Source organism: Pithys albifrons, chromosome 10, assembly GCF_047495875.1.
Source record: "Pithys albifrons albifrons isolate INPA30051 chromosome 10, PitAlb_v1, whole genome shotgun sequence".
Lineage (NCBI taxonomy): Eukaryota > Metazoa > Chordata > Aves > Passeriformes > Thamnophilidae > Pithys > Pithys albifrons.
Window position 1 is genome coordinate 9,096,465 of NC_092467.1, and position 26,458 is coordinate 9,122,922.

The window sequence follows — 26,458 nt, forward strand, 5'->3', positions numbered from 1 at the left end:
AAGGTGTTTGGATGTCATGTAGGATAACGCAACCAGAACTGGAAAAGAGTTCAGCTCCAACAGTGCTGTCACGTAATGATCAACACGCTCTAGAGAATAGCAAGGATGTGTATTTAATGACTTAGGAGACTGGCATGTTCAACATTTATGATCCATATCATCTACTGTGAGAGTTAGTTCCTCCACATTTTGAGTCTAAGTACTCCAGGCAGGCGGTAATTTTTTGAACACTGAACTAACACGACTTGTTGCAGTACACTTTGTGACACACAAGCCGAGGAAAGTGGTATTTGGCAAAGAAAGCTGTAAAAAACAAAATACCAGAGCCTGTGAACTTACATAAAAATGTAAAACATTGTAATGTTAAACATTAGCCTTTTGATGTTCATCCTCCCTTCTTAGCAAAGAAAAGTCACGTCTGTCCAGAGTTTAAGGCTGGGATTTTCAAAGAAAATCAAGGTAGGGAGCAAATATTACTCTAATTAAATAGGAATCGAACCCTTAACTCCCTGCTTTGAAAATTCCTGCCTAAAGCTCTGCACCAAAAGTAACCCTTGTGCTAGTGTGTAAGAGCATATGACCAAGCTAACAGCTATTTTAATTAAAAAGAACAGCCCTGCTGCCTGAAGAGCTTTTCTGCTCAAGACAAACATTTGCAGCTCCCAGTGCTGGAGTTCTTTGGTGGAGTCAGCTGTTAGCACACTGTGCTTCCCTTGAGACAAAGGTTGCCCAGATTTCAAAATATACAGTTCACTGGTGCCCTATTTTCAAGGGAAAACAAAGCCCAAATAAATACAACTGCCATGGGAGTCTTGCCTTTCTACAGGGGTAGAAATAATGAAAGGGAGCAAGCAGGCCAAGCCTGCAACTGAAGCAGTGTAGTATAGGACTCCCAAAACCCACTTGAGTGTGGGCACAGTGTGTCCCCCAAACCCAGAGACATCCCACAGCTCCAGATGCAGCACTTCAGGAGTGAACTGTGCAAAGGACTTCACTTCCTGGAGGATACAAACCAACTTCTGCTGTGCGCTGTTCTTGAAACATGATTTGAGCCAAACACAGACTCACAGTGACCCTCTGAAATGCTGCAAACTTTCCAGTCAGGCAGGAGTCCTTCTCAGCCAAGAAAAGCAAAAGCATTTGTATAATTTTATATTGTTAATCACTTCACCATGCAAATTTTCAAGTCATCTTTTATGACCCAAAGTTGCACAGTTTAGATCAACAGAATAAACAGGTGCGTTTTAAGCAAAGCTTTGTTTCTTCAGATCAGCTGTAGTTTGGAATGACTGAGTATCCTTTAAATTCTCCGTGGCTTCAACTGCATCTGTGGAAGGACACCCTAACCTCCCATATGACTTCACAGCCCTGGACTGCCATCACTTCCTCTGCATTCACTCACCCATGAGACTGCTTTGTGAATTTTAATTCCTGATCCCAGAGAAAAATGAAAAAAAAAATAGAAAGAAAGAAAAAAAAAAGGGGATGGGATTTTTTACCAGATTAGTGAGTTAAAGTGGCACACTCCAACAAATACCAGTGCCAGCTCAGGGAAAGGGGAAGAGTGGCTTGGAGATGGGAGAGAAAGCACAGACACCTTCCTCCTCTGACCACAGTGAGCCCATGGGGCTGGTTTAACTGCTGCAGAACAGCAGCACAAAGCAGAGTCGTCACATGGCACAGACATTAGCCAGGATTTTTGGCTAATTTTGACTCAAATCACACCCACCAAATTCTCTGTCCTGTCATGGACACAGGAATAGACTTCAAGCCTTTCACAAAAGCATCCAGGCCTCCTTTCAAGAAAAGGTGAAGCTTTGTCACACATCTGCAACACCATGCTTTGAAATGACCCAACAAACAGCAGTTTTGACAAAGGACTTATCCTGGGACAATATAAACTCATCCTTAAACACCACAATCAGATAACATTCAGCAACAGGAAAGATCTGGGGCAGTTTCACACAAACATCCAAAACTGTCTTGTCAGTTACAAATTTGTGAGGTTGATTACCAGTTTAACCATATGAAGAAATACGAGAACTTGAAGGTGGCAAAAACATCAGTGACAAGCAGGAATTTCTCGTCATTGTTTTTGAAAGGCAAGATTTTATCTTTCCGGAAAAAGCAGCAAATGAGAATGAGAAGGCAGGCACTTCAACAAAAAAGGAGCAATGAGCTCTGTTTGAGGAGCAGGAAATGAGATCAAAAGCAAACAGTGTCACAAAAGGTGGGAGCAAGTAGAAAAAAAAGTATCTTTTTAAAAAAATGCATAGCTATGTAGCCCAGCCTACCACCTGTCAGAGAATTACAAGAGGCAGATGGTTACCAAAAGGAATCAGGACAGATTCTGTTTTAGTAAAGGATGTTTCAATATTACTTTACACAAAACTTTTCTTCACTGGATACAGTACAGCTTCTTGATTTTTCTAGCAAGGAGCAGGGCATTGGTTTCCCTCTGCTATGAAGCACAAACTGCATTAACAAACACAACAGAGCATCATTCGCAGCAGAAAGATTAAATAAAGACTAAAGCTACAAACAGACAAACAAACTTCTCCAAGATTAGTTGATAAGTATTTGAAACAAGAGACTGTTATGAAGACAGCACATCGACACTGTTAGGTATTTTTAGAAAATTAGTCCTTTTAGTGTTGGCTGATGCTTACTCATGGATATGTATTTGGGGCCTTTTTTTTTTCCAGCAGCAGCACACAATGTCCTCTACCCTCAGAGTCTCACTGGTTGCTTTTGATTTCCTGAAGTGTTCATTCTCATGGTTTGACACTGTTGGGCTGTAACATCCATCAGGATGGACCCCAAAGAGTTGTCTGCTCAGCTCTCCCCTCTTCACTTACCTTAGAGATGATTTGAAATGTTATAAACCCCATTTGTGCAAAGGATGGACTTACACTTACGCATTTCCTTATTGCAGAATAACTAATGTTTTATTGTAGTTTACATCTGTCAGCATCAACTTCAGTTTAATCTTAAGAAAAGTCATATCTCTCTCTCTCTCCAAACTATTCCAGAAGTGCTCCATCCACCTTCCCTGTTTTGTGCCCTGCCTCAGTGTCGCCCCTCATGTCTCGTGCCTGGGCACGTTCTGTTTTCCTGCACCTTCTTGGTCTCTATTTGAAGATGAAGGAAAGGGATTGAAGCCCATTCAGAGAAATAAATTTCTTTCAAGAAAAAGCTACTGGCAGGGAAGAGTCATAGAAACTGGCACTATGCATTTCAGACAAGACAGTTCAGTTCCCTAAAGGCTGTAACCTTCATTGTTCAAACAGCCAAGCTACTGTTTCCTGAATTGCGAGATCACTTCCAAACCAACCAGATTTTAAGTCTAGAAAGACAATGGCCTTGAGAACCCATCACCTAAAACCACTGCTGCACTGATAACCTTGACTGCACCACAAAGAAAATTCTCAGAGAGCCCATTCCATTACGTTGTGTTATAAAGCCATGGGAACATAAGGCTCGGGGAGTTCCTCTCTCTTTCCAGGGTTTCCCTAGAGCGAAGCATCCTTCATGCACACAAGGTTTTCTGGAGAGACTGTCCACAGAGAAGAAAGATGGCACAAGACTAGGCCACAACACAGGTGCAACAATTTTCCCAGTGCTATTCAGAGCCCATAAGAGGTTCAGAGAGGGCACCACCACAACTGCGTTGCAAAGAACTTCAGTGGTTGATCAGAGAGACAATCTACCACAAAACCAAACAGAATCACAGCCTATTACCACCAAGCTCTCTTCCAGGAGAGCTGCAGAAGTCATCTCTAGCTGACAGCAGACCTTCACCCAAATCCTGTAAACTGAGCTAAATTTATGATAGCAAAATAATCCCTTGCAGATTATATACTCATGACCATCATATCCCCCGTGCTCAGGAATAAACCTGAGGATAATTTGATACTGACAGATGCTAGAAATCATAACATGGTTTATAATTCCTGTGGCATAGAACAAGATTTTAGGGGTCACTATGGGTTTGTTGCCTCCACACCCAAGTTCTCTTCATGCTTTCCTTTACAGGTTTCACTTTCCGCGTGCTTTAAGGACACAGAGACGCAGTATAGAAGCAAGAGCACTTGCTCATTGAGGGAAGGACTCATTCTCTCCTATTTACAGCCAGTTTCACAGAGCTATGCAAGCTGTGGTGCACTTCACTCTTTTATGTGACTTCAATTAAGAATATTTTTAAGTTAATGAGGGTTCTTAACTGGCAGTCTCCTTTGCAGCTAACGTCAAACTGTTTATGACAAGAATGAATATTCACTGAGGGAATAAAGATCTTTTCAAAGCCAACTTTAGGTCTGTTTTTTACTTATGGTTTTGAAACAAGGGCAAAACCATATTCAACTGAAAAAGCACACTAGCTAAGAATGACTACTATGACTCAAAAAAACTCACCCCATAACCAGAGGTATTTGTTTATTTTTGAGGTATGGAGACATTTTGCAACTAAATATAACACTGGGTTTCCTGTAAACTGCTTCCTTACATCATGCATAACACTTTATTGAAATTCACACTTTTTTCCCCCTACAGACTCAGAGTAAAATAGACTCATTTATGAAGCAAAAGTAGCTTTGCTACTCCAGATCAAAATCAGTCAGGTAGGAAAATAATAGTAGCAAAACCTTAAGCTTCTCATACAAATACTTCTCTCCCCCTCTTTTCCCTCACCTATTCCTCCTTTCACAGATTTGCTCTGGTCCTCAGCAGCATTTCAATTACCTACATGATCACTAACCCAGGTTACAAATACCCCCAAATGTATCAGCAAAACACTGCTGTGTGCACACACCGGTAACAGCAAAGCTATGTTTGGTACTTTTGAAACACGTAGGGCCAATGGGATCCTGTCCTGTATCAAAAATAGCCTGGCCAGCAGGCCCAGGGCAGTGACCCTTGCCCTGTACTCTGCGTTGGTGAGGCCACACCTTGAGTGTTGTGTTCAGTTCTGGGCCCCTCAGTTCAGGAGAGACACTGAGGGGCTGGAGCGGGTCCAGAGAAGAGCAACGAGGCTGGAGAAGGGACTGGAGCACAAGTCCTGTGGGGAGAAGCTGAGGGAGCTGGGGATGTTTAGCCTGGAGAAGAGGAGGCTCAGAGGTGACCTCAGCACTGTCTAGAACTGCCTGAAGGGAAGTTCTGGCCAGGTGGGGGTTGGTCTCTTCTCCCAGGCACTCAGCAATAGGACAAGGGGGCATGGGCTCAAGCTCTGCCAGGGGAAATTGAAGTTGGAGATGAGAAAAAACTTCTTTGCAGAGAGAGTGCTCAGGCATTGGAATGGGCTGCCCAGAGAGGGGGTGGATTCCCCATCCCTGGAGGTTTTTAAACTGAGATTGGCCATGGCACTGAGTGCCATGATCTGGTAAAGGGACTGGAGTTGGACCAAGGGCTGGACTTGATGATCTCGGAGGTCTTTTCCAACCCAGTTGATTCTATAATTAATACAAGAAGGGCAACTCTGTGTTTCAGCTCAGGAATCACAGTACCTCTCTGCCAAATCCATGCATATATGCCTGGAATGCTGCAATGGGAAACTGCCCTCCATTGTGGTGGCTTTGATGCTGTTTTCTTTTAAGAGTTGTACTGACATCTGCCCCCCAGACTGCAGCAACAGGCACAGACGTGCTCTGCATTCACAGAACCACAGACTATTCTGAGTTGGAAGGGACCCACAAGGATCATTGAGTCCAACTCTTAAGTCAATGGCCCACATAGGGGATTGAACCCATGACCTTGGCATTATTACTACCAAGTTTTAATTCAGCTGTAGACAACTCCCGCTGCTCATTGGTGGAGGCCCCAAGCCTGTGTTTGTTTCCCACAGCACATACCTGTCCACTGGGGTGGGCAGCGACAGTTGTACGTGTTCACACCATCCACACAGACACCCCCGTTCAGGCACTTGTGGTTTGGACAGTCGTCAACGTTGTTTCCACAGACAGTTCCCTCAAAACCTGGACAAAGCAAAAAGACAGCACAATTAAATGTGTTTCCAAACTCTTTTGAAGAGAATTCACCCTTCATGTAGCTTCCCCTCTTTTTTTGCCTTAAACTTTCACCCTGTTAACCTAATCCTGAGGAACTTCCATGTAGCACGTCCAACAGAAACTTTGTTGAATGCCTTTGCTAATAGCATGCAGGTCAGATGACACAGTTAAAACACTACTCCTGTGGGTACATGGCCAAATGTGTTTTCACAACCAAAAAGACACAGGGATTTTCTCCTTAAATGACTAAGGAACACTTGTCATTCAAATCAAACAAAGTGAAGACCAAGACAGTTTACTATGAGGTAAGTTTGTCACTGTCCACCAAGCAGCAGTTAGAGCATCAGCCAGGACCAGTTTTTCCCATGTCAAAAAAGTGCCTGGCATTCACTTCATGAATAGCTCAGCACAGTCTGCCTTGACTACGTCAAAGAAAGATCTTTCATGCTGTGAAAATGAGCTTCTGAAGTCCTGATCTGGCCCTCTTCAGAGTTAGACAAGTCAGTCAATCAACAAATTAGCCACCACCCAAGCAATGTTTACATACTGAGCCCTGACCGAAAAGCAGAAACCACGTACCCTTCCTCAATGAAAATCCAGGCTCCTAATGAACAGGGCAACATTGACAAATTGTCCTTGCTAGATATTCCTCTCCTTTTCAAAGAAGCAGCAGAGACATTAGGGAAGGGAGCTGTCAATGATCTGTCTTCCCCTTGATTTCCCCTGCTGATTTAGTTCATACTTCATTAAATAAACCTGCCATTTCTGCTGGATGAGAGACCTATTTATCAAAGCACAAGTGGATGCTTGCTAATGTGGATGAAGTAAATGATTCCAGAACACACACGTTAATTTAAAACATCAGTTCTGCCTCTTCACTGCTTTGGAATGTAATATTAACATGACACAGTTCTCTCATCCAAAATTATGCTTTAACCCCTCTACTTCTGATGCACTGTTCCAGACACTTCCATAACATCTGTATCAAGGCACACAGCCCTCTAAACAACATCTGGTCCAATGCAAAACATACTTGGTGGCAGATGAGACAGACTATAAAGCTGAGGCAGCTTCTCCAGACTACTGCTATTCCCAAGAGACTTGAGGTGATACTTGTGCATTTCCATCTCTTGAATTTCTCCAACTCTACAGGTAAGAGTCAGAAGTGATGAGAATTGCTTTTGTCAAGACATATCAAGTGCATTAGCTTCCATCAGCAAGGAACAACACAACATTAAAAAAACCAAAACCAAAACCCAAACCAAAAGAACAAGACCTTCAGCATTACTCTCTCCTTTCAAAGCCCTTCCGAGCTTTACCCCAGATCCTACAAATTTCATGGCAGTTGGTAAGCTTAAAAACTGAGAAGAAATGTAACATGATAAGCCTGAATCTTAATTATGACAGCATGACCTTCCTGGTAAAAGGTGCTAAGAAACAATTACCAAGGAATTCAATTAGGATCAGATCCCTATGTTTAAAACTGTGAGCAAAGGCTCAGGTGTAAAACACAAGGGCCTTCTACCAGCCTGTGTTTCAACTTGAGAGGAATCGTCCCACTGATCACAGATTACACTCAGCACACGATCAGGATGGAAAAAACCTTTTGTCTCTGTGGTTCTGAGTGTAAGTTGTTATTTCTTCGGTACTGACAACATGAAGACCAATCCTACTTTCTAGTAAATGAACTCCTGACAATAAGTATTTATTTAAAACTGAACTCCACTGTACTTCACACAAATTTAAAGCACTCCAGTGATTTTGAGAAATAATAAAGCATGGAAGTCACTCAATACTAAAACCTCACCAAGCCATTGTATATTTTCCCATTTTAACCAGTTATACTACCATCTAAGAGCTGGTTCTCACCCATCTCATACAAATGTAGAAAACCATTAATCCCACACTAAAAGTTGGAGGATAGCAATAGTGACAGTATAATTGAGACAAAACAAAGAGCTTTAAAAAAAGCAATGCAGTAAAAGCACCCAAGAGAAATGACACACAGACAAGTGTGCTCAGCCAGAAGACATCTCCAAGGGAAAGAGAATCAGGAAGGCTTGAAACAGTGAAGAGGACACTATTTTGAGTACACAGCTGAAGAAAATACAAGTTTCTTTTTTTCCTAACTTCCCAACTCCAAAATTCCCCTTAAATTTGTCTTGCTCTGAAGAACAACTTCAGCTTAGTTTCAGAACACCTAAAAGCTGTAAAAGGTGATTTTTGCGTCCTCGTCAAGTCCCATGTACCCTGCAACATTGCAATCTGTGTAATTCATAATTAAAACTGTCCTAGTGAAGTTTAGATTTCATTCTTAAAATCACTCCTTTAGAGTCATGGTTGCCTGTACCAACGCACCTACATTTGAGCACGACATGCATGAAGTTCCTCTGAGATACGTGAGCTTTTTGCCAGCTGAATCCCAGGATCTAATTTTGCTGTTATATAACCTGATTCTTTTCCAGAAAACCACAGAGTTCACTGTTTTGATGTATTTGGACACCTGACTCTGTTTCCTGCTCCCCCCTGTGCTGGGACTCACATGTTCTTTGCTTTCTCCCTGCACAAGAACAGTTTGCAATACACATCCTGACTTTTGCTCCTTATCTCCAAGAATATCAAACTAAGGAATGAGAACCTCAAGGGGAAAAGCATTCCCATTGCTAAGAGCATGTTGTTCCTCCCCTAGTACACAGACTGACACAAGCAGATAACTTTATTCCTATGTCATCTGAAATCTCCACCCCATTCCAGTGCACTAGATCCAGCTCCCTCCAAATCTTACTCTTTTGCATCATGTCAACCTATAAACTACACCTCAGACTTTCCACAGGACCAATTAGTAACGAGGACAGGAAATCACACCTGAAAAAAACATCAAGTTACTGCAAGACTTAGGGCCTGCTGAAGGGAAATTAGGGATACAGAGTGCTAAACTAAGCTGGGCTATTCCAGGTAGGAGAGCCAACTCATCCAGAGCACAGGGGCACAACAAACCATCTGGTACCCCAAAGCTGTTGCCAAGGAGAACCTCACAAGCCACAAAAAGGTGCTCAACTCCAAAGCCCAGCAAGCAGTGTCCCCACCACGGAAATTCAGGATGTGTTAGCCCCCATCCGTGATGCTCACCGCACAGCACGGTGTGACACTCCGTGAGGAACCGGCGTGAGGTTACTTCCTCTTCCCAGGAAGTGTTCCAGCTCTCATAAACACCCTGCTCCAGCCTGACAGATAGTTTCCTGAACAAGCCCTTGGAATTCCCTAGGGTCCTTATCTTAGTTAATGGGTAATTATTTTGATGGATAACAATGAATAATCACTTTCCCAGCTAAGAACTTCCTCTATTGACTTGTTTAACATTCCATCAAAGGTTAGTTGCCAAATGAACTCCTTTTTTGTCAAATATTTATAACTACGAGCTCATTCTTATATTTAAAGGAGTTACTAATGCTTCAGGTTAAGTTGCTTTCAAGGAATTTTTTTTTTTTACTACTACTCTGTTATGATTGACCTAACATGCTCATTTGTCTACAATCCTGTTTCTACCTAAATCAACAAAGCCCAGAGGAAAAATGATTACACCAGACAGATAGAAAAGAGAGGGCTACCATTCAGACAGATGTAATACTGACTGTACATGTAACTTCACTTTATACTTGCCATCAAATCCTGAGTTAACACACATGACTTCATAAGTTACCTAATGCAAGATTTGTTTGTGTACATCCACAAGTGACATGGGGCTTGAGAATTTAAAATAGCAACTCAACTACACTGTACATAAACAGCACTTGTGCAACAGTAGGAAAAGCTGCTGTGATGTGTAACTCCAGGCTCTAGTTTTTTCCTACATTTTCAAGCTTTCATTCTCAAGTATTTACAAAACATCACTGAAAACAACACTGAAAACATCTACAGGAAATAAGAACCTATTTCAGGGCCAGTCCAAGAGTAGCTTAATTATGCCTAAATTGCTGCTTGAGCTGTTTCTTCAAAGTAGTTTTATAGGTCACAAGATGCAAAATCATATCCAAAACCACTCCAGCAGTTTAAGATCTAACTGCCTCCTGCATCTGTGGCCATAACACTGAGCACTGGCAACATCTTAAGGCAGTCCAGAAGGGACAGAGCAATTCCATTTATAGTCACAGTATCATCGGCATTGCTCCAATTCAGAGAGGGAAGTTAAAGAGGAATTTCTAGCCCATAATCTTGGCACTCTCTTCCAGAGGAGCAGGCCTTGTTCACATCCTCCCCAGGCGTGACAGGCCACCATTTCTCTTCTCTCTCTGTTGACCTTTCCTTCCCAGACAGAACCTTTTCCAACACTTCAGAAATTTTGCTCTGCGCTAAGCGGGATGAAATGGCTGGGTGCCCTGCCTTTATCAGAGTGTAATATAAGCATTTGGGCCTCTCCAACAGCTCCCTTTTTCTGCTGTTTTTCAAATGACTAGTTTTAAAAACCAAGCTAGCAAAACAGCATGGCCAACTTAAACAAATACAGGAAATAGAGAAGTGAAGGCCCTCAAAGCCACATTAACTCAACTCCACTATACACATTGTGTAACAATTCAAAAAAAGCAGCTAATAATCCAAAATGTGTGAGCAGTGTAGGTGTGTGGCTGTTACTATAGTAATCTCATTTTCATTTCCTGACCATAGTTCAGCCAGCCCACACACTTGTCTAAGGGAAAATCTGCTCCTACCCAGTCTTGTGTCCCTGTAAGAGAATCACTAAAACAAACTGTCTAATCAGCTTTACAGGATCAAGTCCTTCCAACTTCATCTTCCCCCCTTTTGCCCCCCACCACACTGCTCCCTTAAGGCATTTGAACTGGCTAAACAGAACTGACTTTCAGAAAATTCTGAAATTCTGATCATGACTGTTAATCCAGAGATACTTGGTTTACAATTTCATTTTAAAAAGATGCAAAGCAGAAAAGCGATAAATTCTCCAAGAGCTATTGTTAAGACACAGCATTTTCAAAGCACCCTCTCTTCATGCATAGTTAGAAATAATTGCTTTGAAAAATAAAGATCCATCCTTCTACTTTAAGACTGACTTTGCTAAATTCTTCAAAGTCACATTCTTGCTCAAACAACCCAGGAAGTTGTTGTGCAGTCACTTGCTAAGGTTGGCAGTGTACATTTAAGGTCACTTGAGCCAACACCTCAAGAAAAGAACTCCCAAAAGGGAATATTTTTCACAAGTTCTAAATGCTCTTTCCACATATACCTGTGACTCCAATTGATACTCATGAAAAAACAGTCACCCTGTTTTCAGCCTGAACAGTATATCTTTCACATAAATAACAACAAAGAAATGCTTAAGGGGAGAATTTACTTTCCCAGATTACCACACACCAAGTGCTTGTATGCCAGACTGCAATACACTTAAGTAGGAAGTCTAGTCAAAAGCATTTCCAAACAATCAGTTTCCCATGGAGTTGTATTACTCAGTAAAAACATCAGCCTAAAACTACTCTGATGTGCAAAGATGACTAGCACTGGTCTGTGGTCAAGTACAACAAGTGGATAGGGAGCAAGAGGGATGAGACCACCAGGGCCCCATCCAGGTGACAAAAGGTCATGTGTAGAGATGGTGCCTCGGTGACTGGAGCCCAGCTTGACACACAAAACCAATACAGCCTGTGACCCTGAGCAAGCACATCACCCCTGCTGTGGATGGACTCAGGGCAGCTAACGGTATCAGAAAACAAACAGTCATAATTTATCTCGAGACAAAAAGGGTGTGGTGAGTTGGAAATGATATTTTATCAGATTTAGAAGAACTAGAGAAAAAAAATGGAAGATAATAGAATTTAATGTGTTCTGGGGGTAAAAAACAGCAAAGGAGAAAGACACATTCATTTAAGCACTGAAGTTAACTGTGGCCTTTACTTTATATATTTATAGAGGTTTAGGTTAACAGAATTTTGCATTCCAAATGGGCATTAGGAGATACTACCCTAATCTCCTTGAATCTATCTCATAGGTCTTACATACTTGATTCACTGCCTCTAACTGGGTTCCCAGTAAATTTGTCATTTCTAGCCACCTTCCCTTTCTTTCTCTTCCATATTATGAAATCCTAACACTCAGAAATTAACATCTTAGCAGAGCTTCCCACCTTTCCGAGCCTTCTGTCTTCCACTACACACATAACACATAGAAACTCCAAGAGAAGTTTTCAAAAGAACATGCACAGGAGCACAGACACGAGAGTACAAAAAACCAAGCACTTTGAAGCATGACCATTTACCTGGCAGACAGTTGCACTCGAAGCTGAAGTCGCTTGTTTGATGACACGTCCCCCCATTCATGCAGGGCGATGGGGAGCACGGCACATACACGCTCTCACAGCGGTGCCCGGTGTAGCCTGGCTTGCACTGGCAGCGGAAGGAACCGGGCAGCTCGATACAGGTCCCCCCGTGCTGGCAAAGCCCTGGTGTGGCACATTCATTCACATCTATCTCACACTTCTGGCCAGTGTAGCCCGACGGACAGATGCAGGAGAACTTATTTCCTGATACAGTACATGTACTTCCATTGGCACAAGGCTGAGATGTGCAGGCATCAATCCACTGGCAATCCTTTCCTGTACAAAATCAAGACAGATGAATAAAAAGATATTTCTGTGGAAAATAGCATTTCTTTTCATACTACCTCAAAATTATTAGTGTACTAAATCTTTACATTATTGCAGGAAAACTGATGTCTGCATTTTACAGTATTATATTTGAAACAAAAATTCACTTGTGGTTACAGTATGAAGTCATTTAACAGGGTAGCAGCAAGATATAGAAAGTTGTGATTTATAAAAATAACCCGTGACCTGAAATCATACTATACACTGACAGTCACTCTTCTTCTATATCCCCTTCAAGAGTGAAAAGAGTAAGTTTCCAGGCTTCCTCCCTCAGGCATCCAACACTAGTTTTCCCATAGAAAGATTTTGCTGGCCAAATTTGCCTTTTTTTTTTCCTAGAAACTAGACTCTGGATTCAAAGTGTAACAGCCACTCCAGAGTAGCTTCTGCACTCAGTTTTCCCACGTGGACAACCCCACAAGATCCAAATGTTTCTCTGCTTACGTGTAAAGGGTAGGGAGTTTGAGTCCCTATTCCCCTTTGCTTTTTTTGGTCATGAAGTCATTTAGACTTCTTCTCATTTCCTGTGCTTGAGTTAGAAAATGTGAGAGCATATTACAACTGCCCCAGAACATTCCAGGATAAAGCAATTCACAAAGGAGGGGCTCTGGAGGTATAAATGCAGAATCCCACCTGTGTAACCTGGAGGACAGACACACTCGTACGTTTCCTGGTCGAGGGGATGACAAGTTCCTCCGTTCAGGCAGGGCTGGGACACGTAGCAAAGGTGTGATTCTGAGTACTGACAGTCCTCTCCTGTGAATCCTGGAGCACACTTGCAGGTAGGCTTTCCTATCAGAGAGGCAACTTCACAAGTTCCCCCGTTCTTACAGGTATTGCTTTCACAGGGGTTTCTGTACTGACAGTAGTCTCCAAGAAAGCCTTCTCGACACCTGCAACAGAGCAGAAATGAATTGCAGCACACTCACCTGAAACCCTGCTGTCCTGGGAAGATTCCAGGAGTGAAGTCCCATGACCACCAAAGGTCTTGAAATCTGCTGTAATTAATAGTAACACTAACAAACCTAAACACTAACGTCACAGACGTAACAGAGACTTCCTGTGGGACTGTCTCATATGAGACCACTGAAAACTTCAGTTCAAATTGTGAAATCACTCATTACAAAATAAATAAGTACCACATTCAACCAGAGTTATATCAAATGCAGAACCTTGTTCTTGCACTGCCCTTCAAAATTTTGGTAAAAGCCTAAGTGTAATAGAATTGCTGAGTAACAATTCCTTGCATCCATCCCCATTCTAATAAGCATTGTTTTTCGGATGAAACATCAAGCAGTTAATAGGTATTAACCCCAGGTATTACCCATCTTTGACAATATTTATAAACATTGTAGAAATGCAGTGTCTGGGGGCCTGAAGATCTGTAGCAGATCTTTCTCCACAGCACTCCCGTGAGACAGGAATATACAGTTATCCTCATGTTGATAAGTGCATCTGGGACTGTGACATGCACTCAAATAGCAACACAAGCACTGCAGTCAGGTCTCCCACGCCCTGGCCTGTACCCTAACGACAAGGTCATTGTTCCTCTGTCTCCCACAGAAAAATGAGTACACACACACTATCTACAACCAGGGCAATATTTTATACAAAGATCTCCAACTGCAGAATAATTGCAGTTATTTCTCTCTAACCTAAACTTATGTCAGTACAGTCTGACTATGCTTGTCAGCTGTAATCCATCTTTTATTTGGCCTTTGTACCACAAATTTTCCATTTAACTTCCAGAGATACAGGATCCAGGCAAGCCAGCCTGCAAAGCCCACCTCTGTGTCACTCACAGTCCCACTTGCTTCTTTCAGGTAGCAGAAAGCTGCAAGGGTATGCACTGGATAAGAATAGCACCCAACATACAGGACTGGCCACTTGAAGTTTTTTCTATAGTGCACAGCTACACACTTTAACTGGTGAGTAACCCAAGATACACACAGCCTGAAAGAACATGTATTCCACTGTAAAAAAAAATCAAAGGTGAGCATTAGATATGCTTTGTTCCAGATCAGGATAGGTGCAAGTATTAAATGAATGAGTTACTCAAATCTAAGGGAGAAGATTCCAACTTCAAGAAATACACAAAATCTCTAGTTAGTACTCAGATAGGAATGTAAAAGTAGAGAGGCATCCCTTTCCTTAAGCACTTAAAAGTGTATGCTAGATTGAAAGGGAGAACAACCAAAACCAAACAACAACCACCACAAAAAAATAAACAAAAACCACACCAAACAAACAAAATTTAAAAAAAAAGTCCTCCAAACCCTCACAACAAAACACCTCACCTATTTGGATAGGCTTTTCAATTCAGTTGAAAAATCAAAGTATGTCCATGAAGCTGTGTTTTAAACACAATCCTACAAGGATCTGCCTTTGTTCCTACCCACCTCTATCTATGATTAACAATAGATCAGTGCTGGTCAAACATGCAGGTAAGAGAAAAGACAAGATCTTGACAGACAATAGTAACATGAACTGCTTAACAAGGCAGTCAGCACCCAAAATGCACTTTAGCACTTAAAAGTCACTCACTAGAAACAAAACATATACAGCATCCCCCAAAAACCAAGAGACTGACCTAGGAATGACATACTTTTTCAGGGGATTCCTAACAGTCAGCTGAACATGAATTCCTAGTGAGACAGTTTGGCCAGGAATTCTTTACATGTACAAACAGGGAATATCAAAGAGGAATAAATGAGATTATGCTACATGTGACAAATGCTTGGCACAACCATTACATCAGTTCTGGTGTTAGCTCTTTAAGAAGGAAGAGCTGAAATGAATTCAGTGAAGCCAGTAGTAATAATTAATAGAAAACTACAGCCACAATGAAAAGCTCAGGTGGTTCAGTGTATTTATCAAAGGGAAAAAAGACAGTTAACCAAAAGCTCCAAGTACCTACAAAACCTCAGATTTAACAATAATTCCCAATCTAGAAAGCACAATGGATAACAGGTCTGAGCATTTAAAAGTTGCAGTTAGATGAATTCAAATTAGAAACAGGATAATATCTTTATTTTCAAAAACAGACATATACAGCCCCAGCAGCAGAGAGAAACAACTGGAACAACACATTTAAGGTTGCAGTGGAATTTCTCCATCACTCATGCTTGTTAAAAAGAACACCAGGATTGGCTGTTTCAGGAAGAGTATGCACTCTAGTTCAAACAAAGCTATTCAGAGAGGTTATTATCCAAGTTATGCAAGGGGTCATTACTAGATGACCACAACTGTTTTTTCTCATGTTAAAATTTATTAACTAGCTTTAGCCATATGTCTAAAGCAGGGAAGTCACATAATAGATGTGCGTAATTGTAATTTACCATTACCCACACCCAAATTAGGCTCCTTTCACCATCCCTTAATACTTTCAACTTCATACCCAAGAAGAGACATGAAAGAAGAGATTTTGCAGGGCAAGGCAGGATTAATAAAGTTACAGAAAGCAAATCCTGAGACAATACCAATGCAGAGTATCCTCCGCCTCTTGTGCCATCCTCGGTGGAACAGCCGAAGGCTGTTGGTCAGCGCGAGCAGCAGCCACATCACACAGGAGGCTTCGGGTATTCTGGGCCTAAGCCATGGCAGTTCCACAGGCTTCCTTGAACATCCAAAATCCCTCCTCAGTTCAGGTTGGAAATCGGTCCAAACGCCAGCGGGCCACAGCACGGCTTTGTAGGAGCTCGATCACATAGAAATCTGGCATCCAGCAAAGACAGCTGTGCCAGGAGCTGGAGCACTGCTCGACTCCCACGGCATTCAAGCCTGCACACGGTGCACTGGCTGGCTCTGCACGGAGACCGTCTGGGAAACCACAGTTAAGTCGTGTCTCTGGACATCTATACATGCAGCCAATGACTGTATAAAGACAAGCTGAACTTCAGTCCCAGAAGCCTTACAAGATTTGGTCATAGGGATTTCTTCTGGTTCTACCACCGCCAGCGACGGGGAGCTTGGGCAGCTAAGCAGCTCTCAGTGGCAGCAGAGCATCAAGGTCCTTGAACTAAAGGCCACAGACTAAGGACATGCACTTGCAGTTCTCTATCATGAAAGGAAGAGCAACAAACCAGAACTTCACAGAACCTCACCTAGACCATCACAGCAGGCAAACAAGAGCTCCTCCAAAACCACCCACTCCACCAACAACTACAAAATAAACCGAAACACTCCTAGAAGTTGAGTCCTCAAGTGCTTTTTCACTGAAAAGCTGTAAAGCAAACAAGAAAGTCTAGAGGAACATTTCATGTTTTGTCCACAAGACAATAACTACCAAAATATGTCTTCTCTGCCACCCACCAACAAAGGTGCATTTAACTATTTCCCCTAGACAACAGGGAGAAGGGAGCCTAAACACTGATTAAGAGTACTGCTGGTATGATTTAAAAGGAAAGCTGAGATCTGTGCTCCGAGACAACACTCAGAACCATCACCCACAAACAGCCCAGCATTTTGTACACAAATGTTCTGGTACAAAGTTGAAGAGCGCTCCAAGACCAGGCATGTTCTGGTATCTTCTGAGGCTAATCAGAAAAACATGAGGGAGGGCTCCAGCAGGGAACAGCAAAAGCTCTTTTAACTTCAGCTCTTTATATTTGGAAGGACAAAGCCTTACAGAATATGCCAGGGGGAACATGCCTGCCTGGGGAAAGATGGTAGGGTAAGGTACACACGGTCCTTGTACCCACCATTTTGTTCTCCTCCTGGAGAAGTGCTTGGTCACACAGTTATGCAACTTTCCCCTCCAGCAATTCAGTGCAATCCTTTTTGAATGTTAAAGAACAAAAAATCTACAGTCCAGATTTTCAACCATGTCTCCTCTCATCAACATTTCTAGGCACAAACACTAGTAATTTAGTTCTAAATGTTGGGATAGACAAAACTGCAAATATTTGCCCCCGATTCAAGTTGGGCACCACATTGTTTCTCTAAAAATAGAGACAAACACTGAAAATGCATGGTCTAAGTCCAGACTTCTTTAAAGAATATGATTAAACTCCACAGCAACTCCAGCTTCCCACCATCCCTGCTATGCTCTCATCCCAACCTACTCTTTCAAGTTCTCTTTAGGAGAGGGGGAAAAAAAAGCCACTTGTCTACAGAGCAGCTTAAAATTGTAGCAGTTTGTGTCAGCTCCAAATGACATGCTCAGAACAGGAAACCAGATCTTTTCCAAATAAAAGCCACTGTTTCTCCTCAGTTTTCCATCTAACACTCAGAAAAAGAAACAGGAAGATGAAGTTTGTTCTGGCACTTTCTGGAGGCACATGAGGTCTCAACCTACTTTAACAGGAATTTAATCTTTTAAGAACAAATTTCACATACAACTTAATTCAAATCAAGATTTCTGAAAGCTGGAGAGTTTGAAATGGGAAAATGTCCTGTGGGCTGCATCAGCTATGCAGCTGCTTCTAATTAAAGCTTCTCCTTTACTCTCTCTGGGCTACTTTCCAGCACAAATACTTTAGAGCTCAGCCTTTTTTTTTTCCCCTCCTCCTTTTCAGCTCCAGCCTGCATTTGCCTTAGCTCAGGCTCTCATGGAGCTAAACAAGGGACGTAAAAACAAAATGAAGGTATTTATCCCAGTTTGAAGTATCCACAAATCCACAGAGCTGCATTCACTGTAACAATCTCATGCTGCAAGTGAAAGTAAAAGATTCACAAAAGCTGTACTTTTGGCTCTTCTGCCACAAAACTACACTGAAGTTACCTTCCAAAACTTAGTTCTCTCCTGCTTTCAATAGACTTCTGGAAAGTATGTCTGGTCTGTTGGAAAAACTTCCTCATCTGCCGTACTATATTTGCATGGGCACATTCACAAGACAGTCTCTTCAAATGCACCTTATAGACAATTTTAACCAGACTTCCAGATGTTTGATTTTCATGGGAGTTTTCTACTCAGGCCCATGATATCATCTGGAGATGCACAGAAGGAAGCAGATGGTTTTCATTTAAAAAGTGAAGGAAAGAATTTCCTAGTAGTCTTGCTTCTCCCCCCACCCCCACACCCTCCCAACCCAACACTCCCTTCTCCTTGATTGGAAGATGCTTCAACAGAGAAGGGAAAAAAATGCTGTCTGATGACTAACGTGAGAAGGGTCTCAACTATTTTGTTACAGATTTTAACCAGACTTCCCTCTGGCTCCCGGGTTCTGACTCCCACACCTACACCTCCTCTCAGGAGGGAGAACAGGATTCTCTGGTTAGCTTTACAAACACTCCTTCCCGTGTCTCAAGGCACCCATTTATGCGTCATACTTTGAATGCAAACTATGGGATGGGACGGCCTCTCTGCTCTGTGTTGAAAGCAGCACACAGCTATTGTTCCCAGTGCACAGAAAGTGCCTCTACAAGCATTCCACTCCACTGTGCTCCAAGGAGCAACAGCAGGCACAGTTTGAACAGGCAAGGTTTAGTTCAGTTTCTTCTGCCCATCAGAGCTCTGAACAGCTTTTGGTCTGCACAAGTAAATCACAATATAAAATTTTGAGTGACTGAAATCACCACTCCATTCCCAGAATTGAAGCTAAAAGAGTGTGCACCCTGCCCTTTTTCCTCTGCCCTGGTCTCAAGGGTCTCCTTTAACTTCTGAAAGGAGACAGAAGGAAACAGAAAAGGGCAGACCATTCTCAGAAAGGGACAACTTTTCAACTTCTGCATTTAGTCTTTTCTGGAAAACTCTCAGACCTCATCCTGCTACAAGGTCTCCTATGGGTATTCCCCATTCACTGGTCTAGGAGCAATTAGTCCCTTGAGACAGAGCCTAAGAAGATATCAGCTGCAGTCTCAGAAGCACTGCTGCAGTCTAGGATCTTGCCTTCATCCCCAGAAATCCTCTTAAATCCAAGTTAAAATTAATTTACGAAGATCCAGCTGGAAGGAAAGGTAGGTCAAAAACCTGGCAAGGTTGTTGGAATAACTGATGGTCAGAATTGGGATAGAAGCCCCTTAACTGCCGTGCCATTGCTGCACTGAGTTTAGCATTTTTTGAGGTCCTCTTGTTGCCAGTCTGCAGAAAAAGAGGGGAAAAACTGTATCATGCAGTGTAAAAGGTGCACAAACACCTTCATCTAGTGAGAAGAGATAGGAGCACCCAAAGCTGCACAAACCCTGACAGCTCAAGGCATGAAAGGATGTGCTGAAGGAGACCATGCTTTTGGCACCTCAGACTCCCCATTTGACTAAGCACAGCTCTGAGGATTTTTTACACCACCAGGACTAACAAAAGACCTTAGTGTTAGAGAACTACTTGATTTCATACAGAGCTATGGCTGTCCCTTCTGGACACACAGATTGCAACAGTGTCAAGGTCAAAAATTTATCTTCAAAGCCCGCCAAGCATGAGAAGTGGCAAGGCCCAGTTTCCTCCCTAAACCTTGGAGCACCCCTATGTCAACTCCCTTCCCACTTCTGCTTCTCTCCCTGGCAGTCTTGCTTCTGCTCCCTGTCACTGGGGTGGGAAGTTGGGAGAGGCCACAGCTGTCAAACATGGGGAAATCAGTTAAGAGACTCTCTCCTTTATGGCTCTTCCCCACTCCAAGCACAGAGGGACTGCCCAATCCTGCATCCACCTGCAGCACAGCAGAACCTTACACTCAAAAAACAGCAGGCAGCAATGCCAAAATCTCTGCTCTGCTTGTCCTTGAAACAGCTCCCTGTACCCACACTTTCTTTCCCAGCCTGCTGTGACTGCAGAAACACCCCAAGCTCACAGTACTATCCCACAGACTCTTCCTACTGTTGCTTCCCCAGTCACCCAGCAGCAGGGAGACAAGAAACAGGTTTTCTGTAATGTTCACAATTAGCATTAAGCAGCAAGGAACTGTTATCCTGCTTCTCTGCTGGATATCAGAGGATGCCAGAAGGCTCCTTCATGCTTGACACCTCAATGTGCAAAAGGCTGCCTGGAGATGCTTTGAGGGGGAAAAAACACTCACCACAACAACAAAAAACTCATCATAACACAATGCAAAGCCAAACTCCAACCTGAAACTGCTTTTTGTCAAAGCAGGACCTAGAAAACTTGGAAGAATGGGTCCCCCCCCAGTGCTGCTGCAGACACATGCATAATCCTTGGAATAGTAAGGCGTGAGTCCTCACCATGCTGGTCACTGAATGAGTGTAGAAAGAGCTCTCACATTAAAAAAATCTGGCCTTGGAAGATGCAAACACAGGAATGTGTAATTTTCTAAATATAAAATCAAGGTCAAAGGAGGTCAGTAACTCTATCAAACAGTGCCACAGAATGACAGCCATGGGCCAGCAGCGTCACCAAGGGAACGGAGCTACTTAAAGGGCGCTCACAAGAGCAATCTGATAAAGATCCAACCCCGGCTTCCTAACAAGGGTCACAATTGCTGTTCCCATAACACATGCCAGATACACCATAATAAAGGTTTCTTAGCAGAAAACCAGCTTTTTTAAATGGAGTAGATGCTACAGGGTTTTTGGACAAAGAAAACTGTTTCAGCACTAAGCTGCCATTCACTGCTGAGCCAAATATCTAGACTAGGTGCTTTCTTATCAGTGCTTACTCATGTCTTATGACATTTGATTATTGCTGATGCAGGTCCTCCCTCATCCGTTTGCTTTATTCTTACAGACAGCAAGATTGACTGGATGGCCTGACCACACACTACAACAAACAAGCTTGGCTGAGAGGACATACAGAAAGAGGAAGAGAGCCTGTTATAATAACTTATTGCCCAGCAGAGGAAGTACTGCAGATAACTTGAAGAAAGTGGAAGGGGTGGAGATGTTGCTAATCATTGAGTGATCCTGCAGAGCTAGAAGCCAAACTGCTTGTTTTTGTAATAAATTCAGTCTCCAGAGCAAAACATTTCTACTCTTACAGCCATCAAAAATTCAGAAAGTCATTTTGGTTACTTAACCAGATTGAAGGTTCCTCTATTCAGAGTTCCTCATAGTGCAGGAAAGAAAAAAAAAGTTAAAACCAAAACAGGATGCTAAGAATCAGCCTGCTAAAGGTAGAGTACTCCACAACTGAGGTGGGTTTTGCTACTTTTTCCCCTCCTTTTCTGCAAAAAAAGAGTTCTTGAGCCAGAACTGAAAAACAGACACATACTAATCTCTGTATACAGTCCTCTATTAGCCTTTCCAATTACGCTGGCACCTGCAAAGGAACTGAGCAGTTACTTGAAGGAGGGGTTGGCTTAAAACCTGCAAGAACACTCTGCACAAAAAGGAGGAAGGCAACATTAGAATTATAAATAACTCAGTGTGCTAAAAAAATGTAACAGTGGTCAAAGCTGCCTTTGTAGTGAGGGAAATGTGTCAAGATCTGGACTGCACTACAAATAGTGAACAGAAGTTAATCAGATGAATCAACTTAGACTGTAAAAAACCAGTTGTTAGGACATGGTTAAGAGAAACATGGAACTTGAAGAAAACATCCTTAGGAAGGTACAAGCAGCACCAACATCAACACCAATCTTGTTTATTACCTTCATTGTGACCTACATAGTTTGGCTCCAGATTAACATACTTAAGTACACATCAGAAAGACCTACTAACGTCACACTATTTCTTGTTTCAGTCTCAAAATACGAGCAAACAGCAGGAAAAGTTCCAGCTTTCTTTTCAGAAGGGCAGCTCCTTTCAGTGGACATCAATATAAAGCCATGGAAAGGAAAAAGACTACGAAGCAGAAGAGTTAGAAGTTTTAAAAGAAAGTTAGGTGGAATAACAAGTTACATATTTTCTTTACTGTGGCCTTTCTGCACATCAGGTATTGATTTGAAACTGAGAAGAACCTCAAATTAGACTATGATTTCCCCTTTGTGTGTCACAGGTGCAATTTAAGTACATCGAGTTTTATGTACCACATTAATAGAGAAGTAAATGTTGTGGCTAGGGAAGATGGATGTGTAGAGAAGGGGAAAGAACAGAGCTGTGTGCTACCCAGGCCAAATCAAAACTCATTAATATTTAAAGAATGCTGGCTTTAACATAGTGATTTAGCATAATAGAAAATCACATAACTTGTACTGATGAAGTAAACAATGTTGAGAAAATAATCTATTTACTGCAGACATTGTAAATTAACCCTGCCAAACAAAGAGGATTCATCTTTTGGCAAAATACCACTTCATTAAAAAAAAATCCAAATACTGCAGTTTGAAAGGTGAACTGCATTTCAATAGATGTGATATTCTCCAGACACCACACACACCCTGCTGCTGATGAGTTTTCCACCCAGCAGCGAAGTGAAGGCACCATTGAAGATGAGCGTCAACATTTACCAAAATTAATTACATGATAAAAACAAATGTGGATGTTTGTTTGGGGGCTTTTTTTAGTTTGCTTTTGCAACTCCCAGATACTATTTGCTCTCAAGCATGTAGAAGGAGCTGGCACTTCACAGTGCAGAATAGTTCTGAAAAACCTCTCAAATATTCAAATTGGAGCTGAAGTTCTAAAACATAAGACAAGCTATAAGAGCAAGTTCCAACTTAACTTGTGGGTCAGGAAACAAGGCACACAGTTCACCTCTCTGATTGGTTTGGCCTGGGTTCCTGATCTAACACAAAGAAATCCAACTGACAAGATCCAAACTCAAATACTGAGCAAGAATTCCAGACTTCTTACATTAAAGAAGTTGAGCACACAAGAAACAACACATTATTAAGAACCACCAACTTAGGATGAAAGCACCCAGTATGAAAACCTTAAGAATTCACATTTCCTTTCTGGCTATGACCCTGAATGAAAGAAGATTGAAAATTATAAGGATTTGAAATGAAACTTACTTGCAATATCCTGTACCATTTTGATACGGAATGCACTTTCCCTCATTAACACATGGCCTGGACTCATCCATACACTGCAAAGCTGAAAGAAAAGAAAACAGTCAAATCAGTAGCCACAATACGTGTCAAGTCAAAGCTTCATTAGAATATTTGAGCAAATGAAAATTTTATAGGACTGGAACAAAACCAAAGACACTATCACACAGTTTAATTTTATCTCTGGCAGCATCAAAAGAACCAGACTGGAAGAAGAACCAAATACAGATTTGCTCATCAGGCAACCAAATCCTTCCAGAATTTCTTTTAGGTAGATTTTCAAAGCAAAGTATTCAGTAATTTCAGAAAGCTACAAAGGCATTCATGTCAGCACCTGCACATTTTGGGTTAAATGTCCTCAGTTACCACTTTCTGATCAAAATTCTGGACTGAAAGTCTCGGAAAAAAAGAGGCAACTACCCCTAAGACTTCTTCCAGAATATTTTGTCTCAAATTCTTTCCTTCTTTTTTACTATCTCTAGGAACACTTGGCACTGAAATAGGGGCATCTGTCTCTCATGAGCTCACCTGGCAAATATCTCTAGCAATCCAGCATTTGCTGCAACACCTACTGTTGCGGAACTCTGATTTCAGACAGAACTGTGTTTGAGAGTAAGTGAAAACTTCAGAGTTGTTAATGACTTTCAGCAAAGAATTTGGTATTTCTAAGGAGGAGATGCTCTAACTCCAATTTGATATTTTCACTACTATATTTTTAAAAAGGCATTAGGTGTAACACAGTTCAGGGCTGGACAACTTTTATCCAAATCTAGTGGAAGCTCTGTTGAAATCTGTCCTCATGGAAGCAATACCTCAGCTCCAGCTCTGGCAAGTGCTTGACCTGAAGCAGCAGTCAGTGCCCATTTCTGAAGTGACCAGAGGGGTGAGAATTATGAAACCCTGCAGGAGCAGAGGGCACTCTGGAACCACAAAAATTTAGCCAGTCCACCTGGACCACAGCCTGACACTTGAATAGCACCAAAACAGAGGATAAAGCTCTCAGAACCAGATCATCTGGGTCCGATCCCAAATTTATCCATATACCAAGAAGTCACAAGCTCTTCCCAGCCCCCAGTTCTGTCTCCTGGCCCCCAAACTCACACAATTCCATGTCTTTACGGACCTCATTTCCACAACCTTATTGCATTTGGGAAAGCATTTAACTAATCTTAATTAAAAGCACCTACAGGCATCAATAACACCCAACCACCTAACTTGCCAGCTGCTGAATGGCAGATTACCCCCTTTTTATTTTTTTTAAGTATGATTTTCCTTTTGTCAAGAGGTATTAAATTTCCAATACGAATTCAGTAAGGGGCACCAGGAAAAATTGGTTCAAACCACCAGTGAAGTTGATTTGCTGGTGACTAAGGAATGGGACTCAGAAACAGAAGAGTTAACACACCAGTCCCACTAAGCTCTCCCTGCAACCAGCCCAAATTCAGTCCAGCAATTGGATAACTTGGAACAGACTCCAGCTCTGCTGTCCAGGGCTTGAAGTGTTATTTCTCAATAACCCTGGAGCACATAAACAGGTCACACGCACTACGAGGCACTATAGGAACGTTTCATGCTTGCAATCCCCATAGAGAACGCAGCTAAATTAAACTCAGTTCCCCAGGAAAATTATCAGTATTTCCCACAACACAAGTATGCTTTTGCTGTTAACTTTATTTCTGAAAAAGGGGCACTTGGATGGCGCTGCTTCTGCAGAGTTCTCAGGAAATGAACAAAATTCCACTCTGAGCCCCTTTCAGATAACCCCAAGGTCAGGGTTACCAAGCGACAGGAATATTAGCCTGGATTTTGCACGGCATTCCCCCCCACAGCGGGCAGGAACACTTACGCTGATTTGCACCTGTCTGACAATTTTTATCCCATTTAACGGCAACATCCACATGGCTTTGACTCCCAACTTCATCTGCTGCTGTCTAACACTCCAGCAGCCTGTTTTCACAGCAAAGATTAGCTCCAGTTAGCAGAGCTCAGTTACGCTGTGTCCAAGAGAAACTGCTCTGTGTCCAGGAGAAAGCGGAATGATCCCATCGACTCCCACCACCCGCGCTGCTCCAGGGAAATGGAGGAGGGTTAAAGCAAACCTTCCCACATTTCAGAGAAACAGAGGGGGGAAGCAGGCTTGGTATTCTCATCTCACTACCTTGAATTTTTCATTCTTTTCACACCAATCAAGCCAGTGAAGCAAATACTCAGAGGATTATTTCTTTTGTGCTCATGCTTTCAAACACAATTTTGTAATCTCGTAGACTGCCCAGGTCCCCAACGAGAACTGAGCAGCCAGTTGATTTTGTAACCCACATAGTAAAAGCTTAACCAGCACTTGGCCAAAAACACCTCCCAGCACAACTGCACCGAGGGGAACAAGAGGCTGAAGGCTTTTGGGGTCACAGGAAGGATCCAAATCAGTGATTCCAGTTTTACTTTCTGGGCCAAATACAGACACAGCAGAGAGGCTTTTGCAAAGTAATGATTAATTTTTCCCCAGTTTTTTGACAAATTATTCCCACCTTGAACTGCTGTTTAGAAGGTCATTAAGCTACTACTAGCCTTTACAATTCTTTAAGGGAGACAATGGCACAATAAATTTCTAAATGTATTTTTTTCTATAGTAATTCCGAAGTGAAAGACACTAAGAAAACAAATACAAAAATATTTCGTATTTTTTCAGCTTTAGACTAAAATAGCCTGAATAGAAATATTTTGAAATGCAACTAAAGCTGAAGTGAATGTAAATGTAACTATATTCTATATTAAAATGAGTATTATAAAGAGCCACGTGACTTCTGTGAAATAAAAAAAAAGAAATCACAAGGGAAATAAAAGACTACAGTTCTCACAGTAAAATTAGCATTTCTTTGCACAAAGCACTGTCTTCCTGTATTTCATGATATCTCTCACAATTTCACAATGCATGCAAAACCAAGGCATTTCAACACCACCTCCTTCAAAAGCTACTTCTATACCCCTCTACC

The 26,458-nt window shown here is 42.1% G+C and overlaps 1 protein-coding gene across 1 annotated transcript in view; it reads right to left on the minus strand.

Annotated features, from left to right (window-relative positions):
• The window catches only part of NOTCH2 (notch receptor 2), an 85,976-nt gene that overhangs the window by 52,851 nt on the left and 6,667 nt on the right, over window positions 1–26,458 (minus strand). Inside the window, exons 2-5 of the mRNA XM_071565402.1 lie at window positions 23,433–23,514; window positions 13,285–13,544; window positions 12,265–12,600; window positions 5,847–5,969 (exon numbers count right to left, since the gene is read on the minus strand). Of these exons, the coding sequence (XP_071421503.1) occupies window positions 5,847–5,969; window positions 12,265–12,600; window positions 13,285–13,544; window positions 23,433–23,514 (801 nt within the window). The remainder of the gene's footprint in view (window positions 1–5,846; window positions 5,970–12,264; window positions 12,601–13,284; window positions 13,545–23,432; window positions 23,515–26,458) is intronic.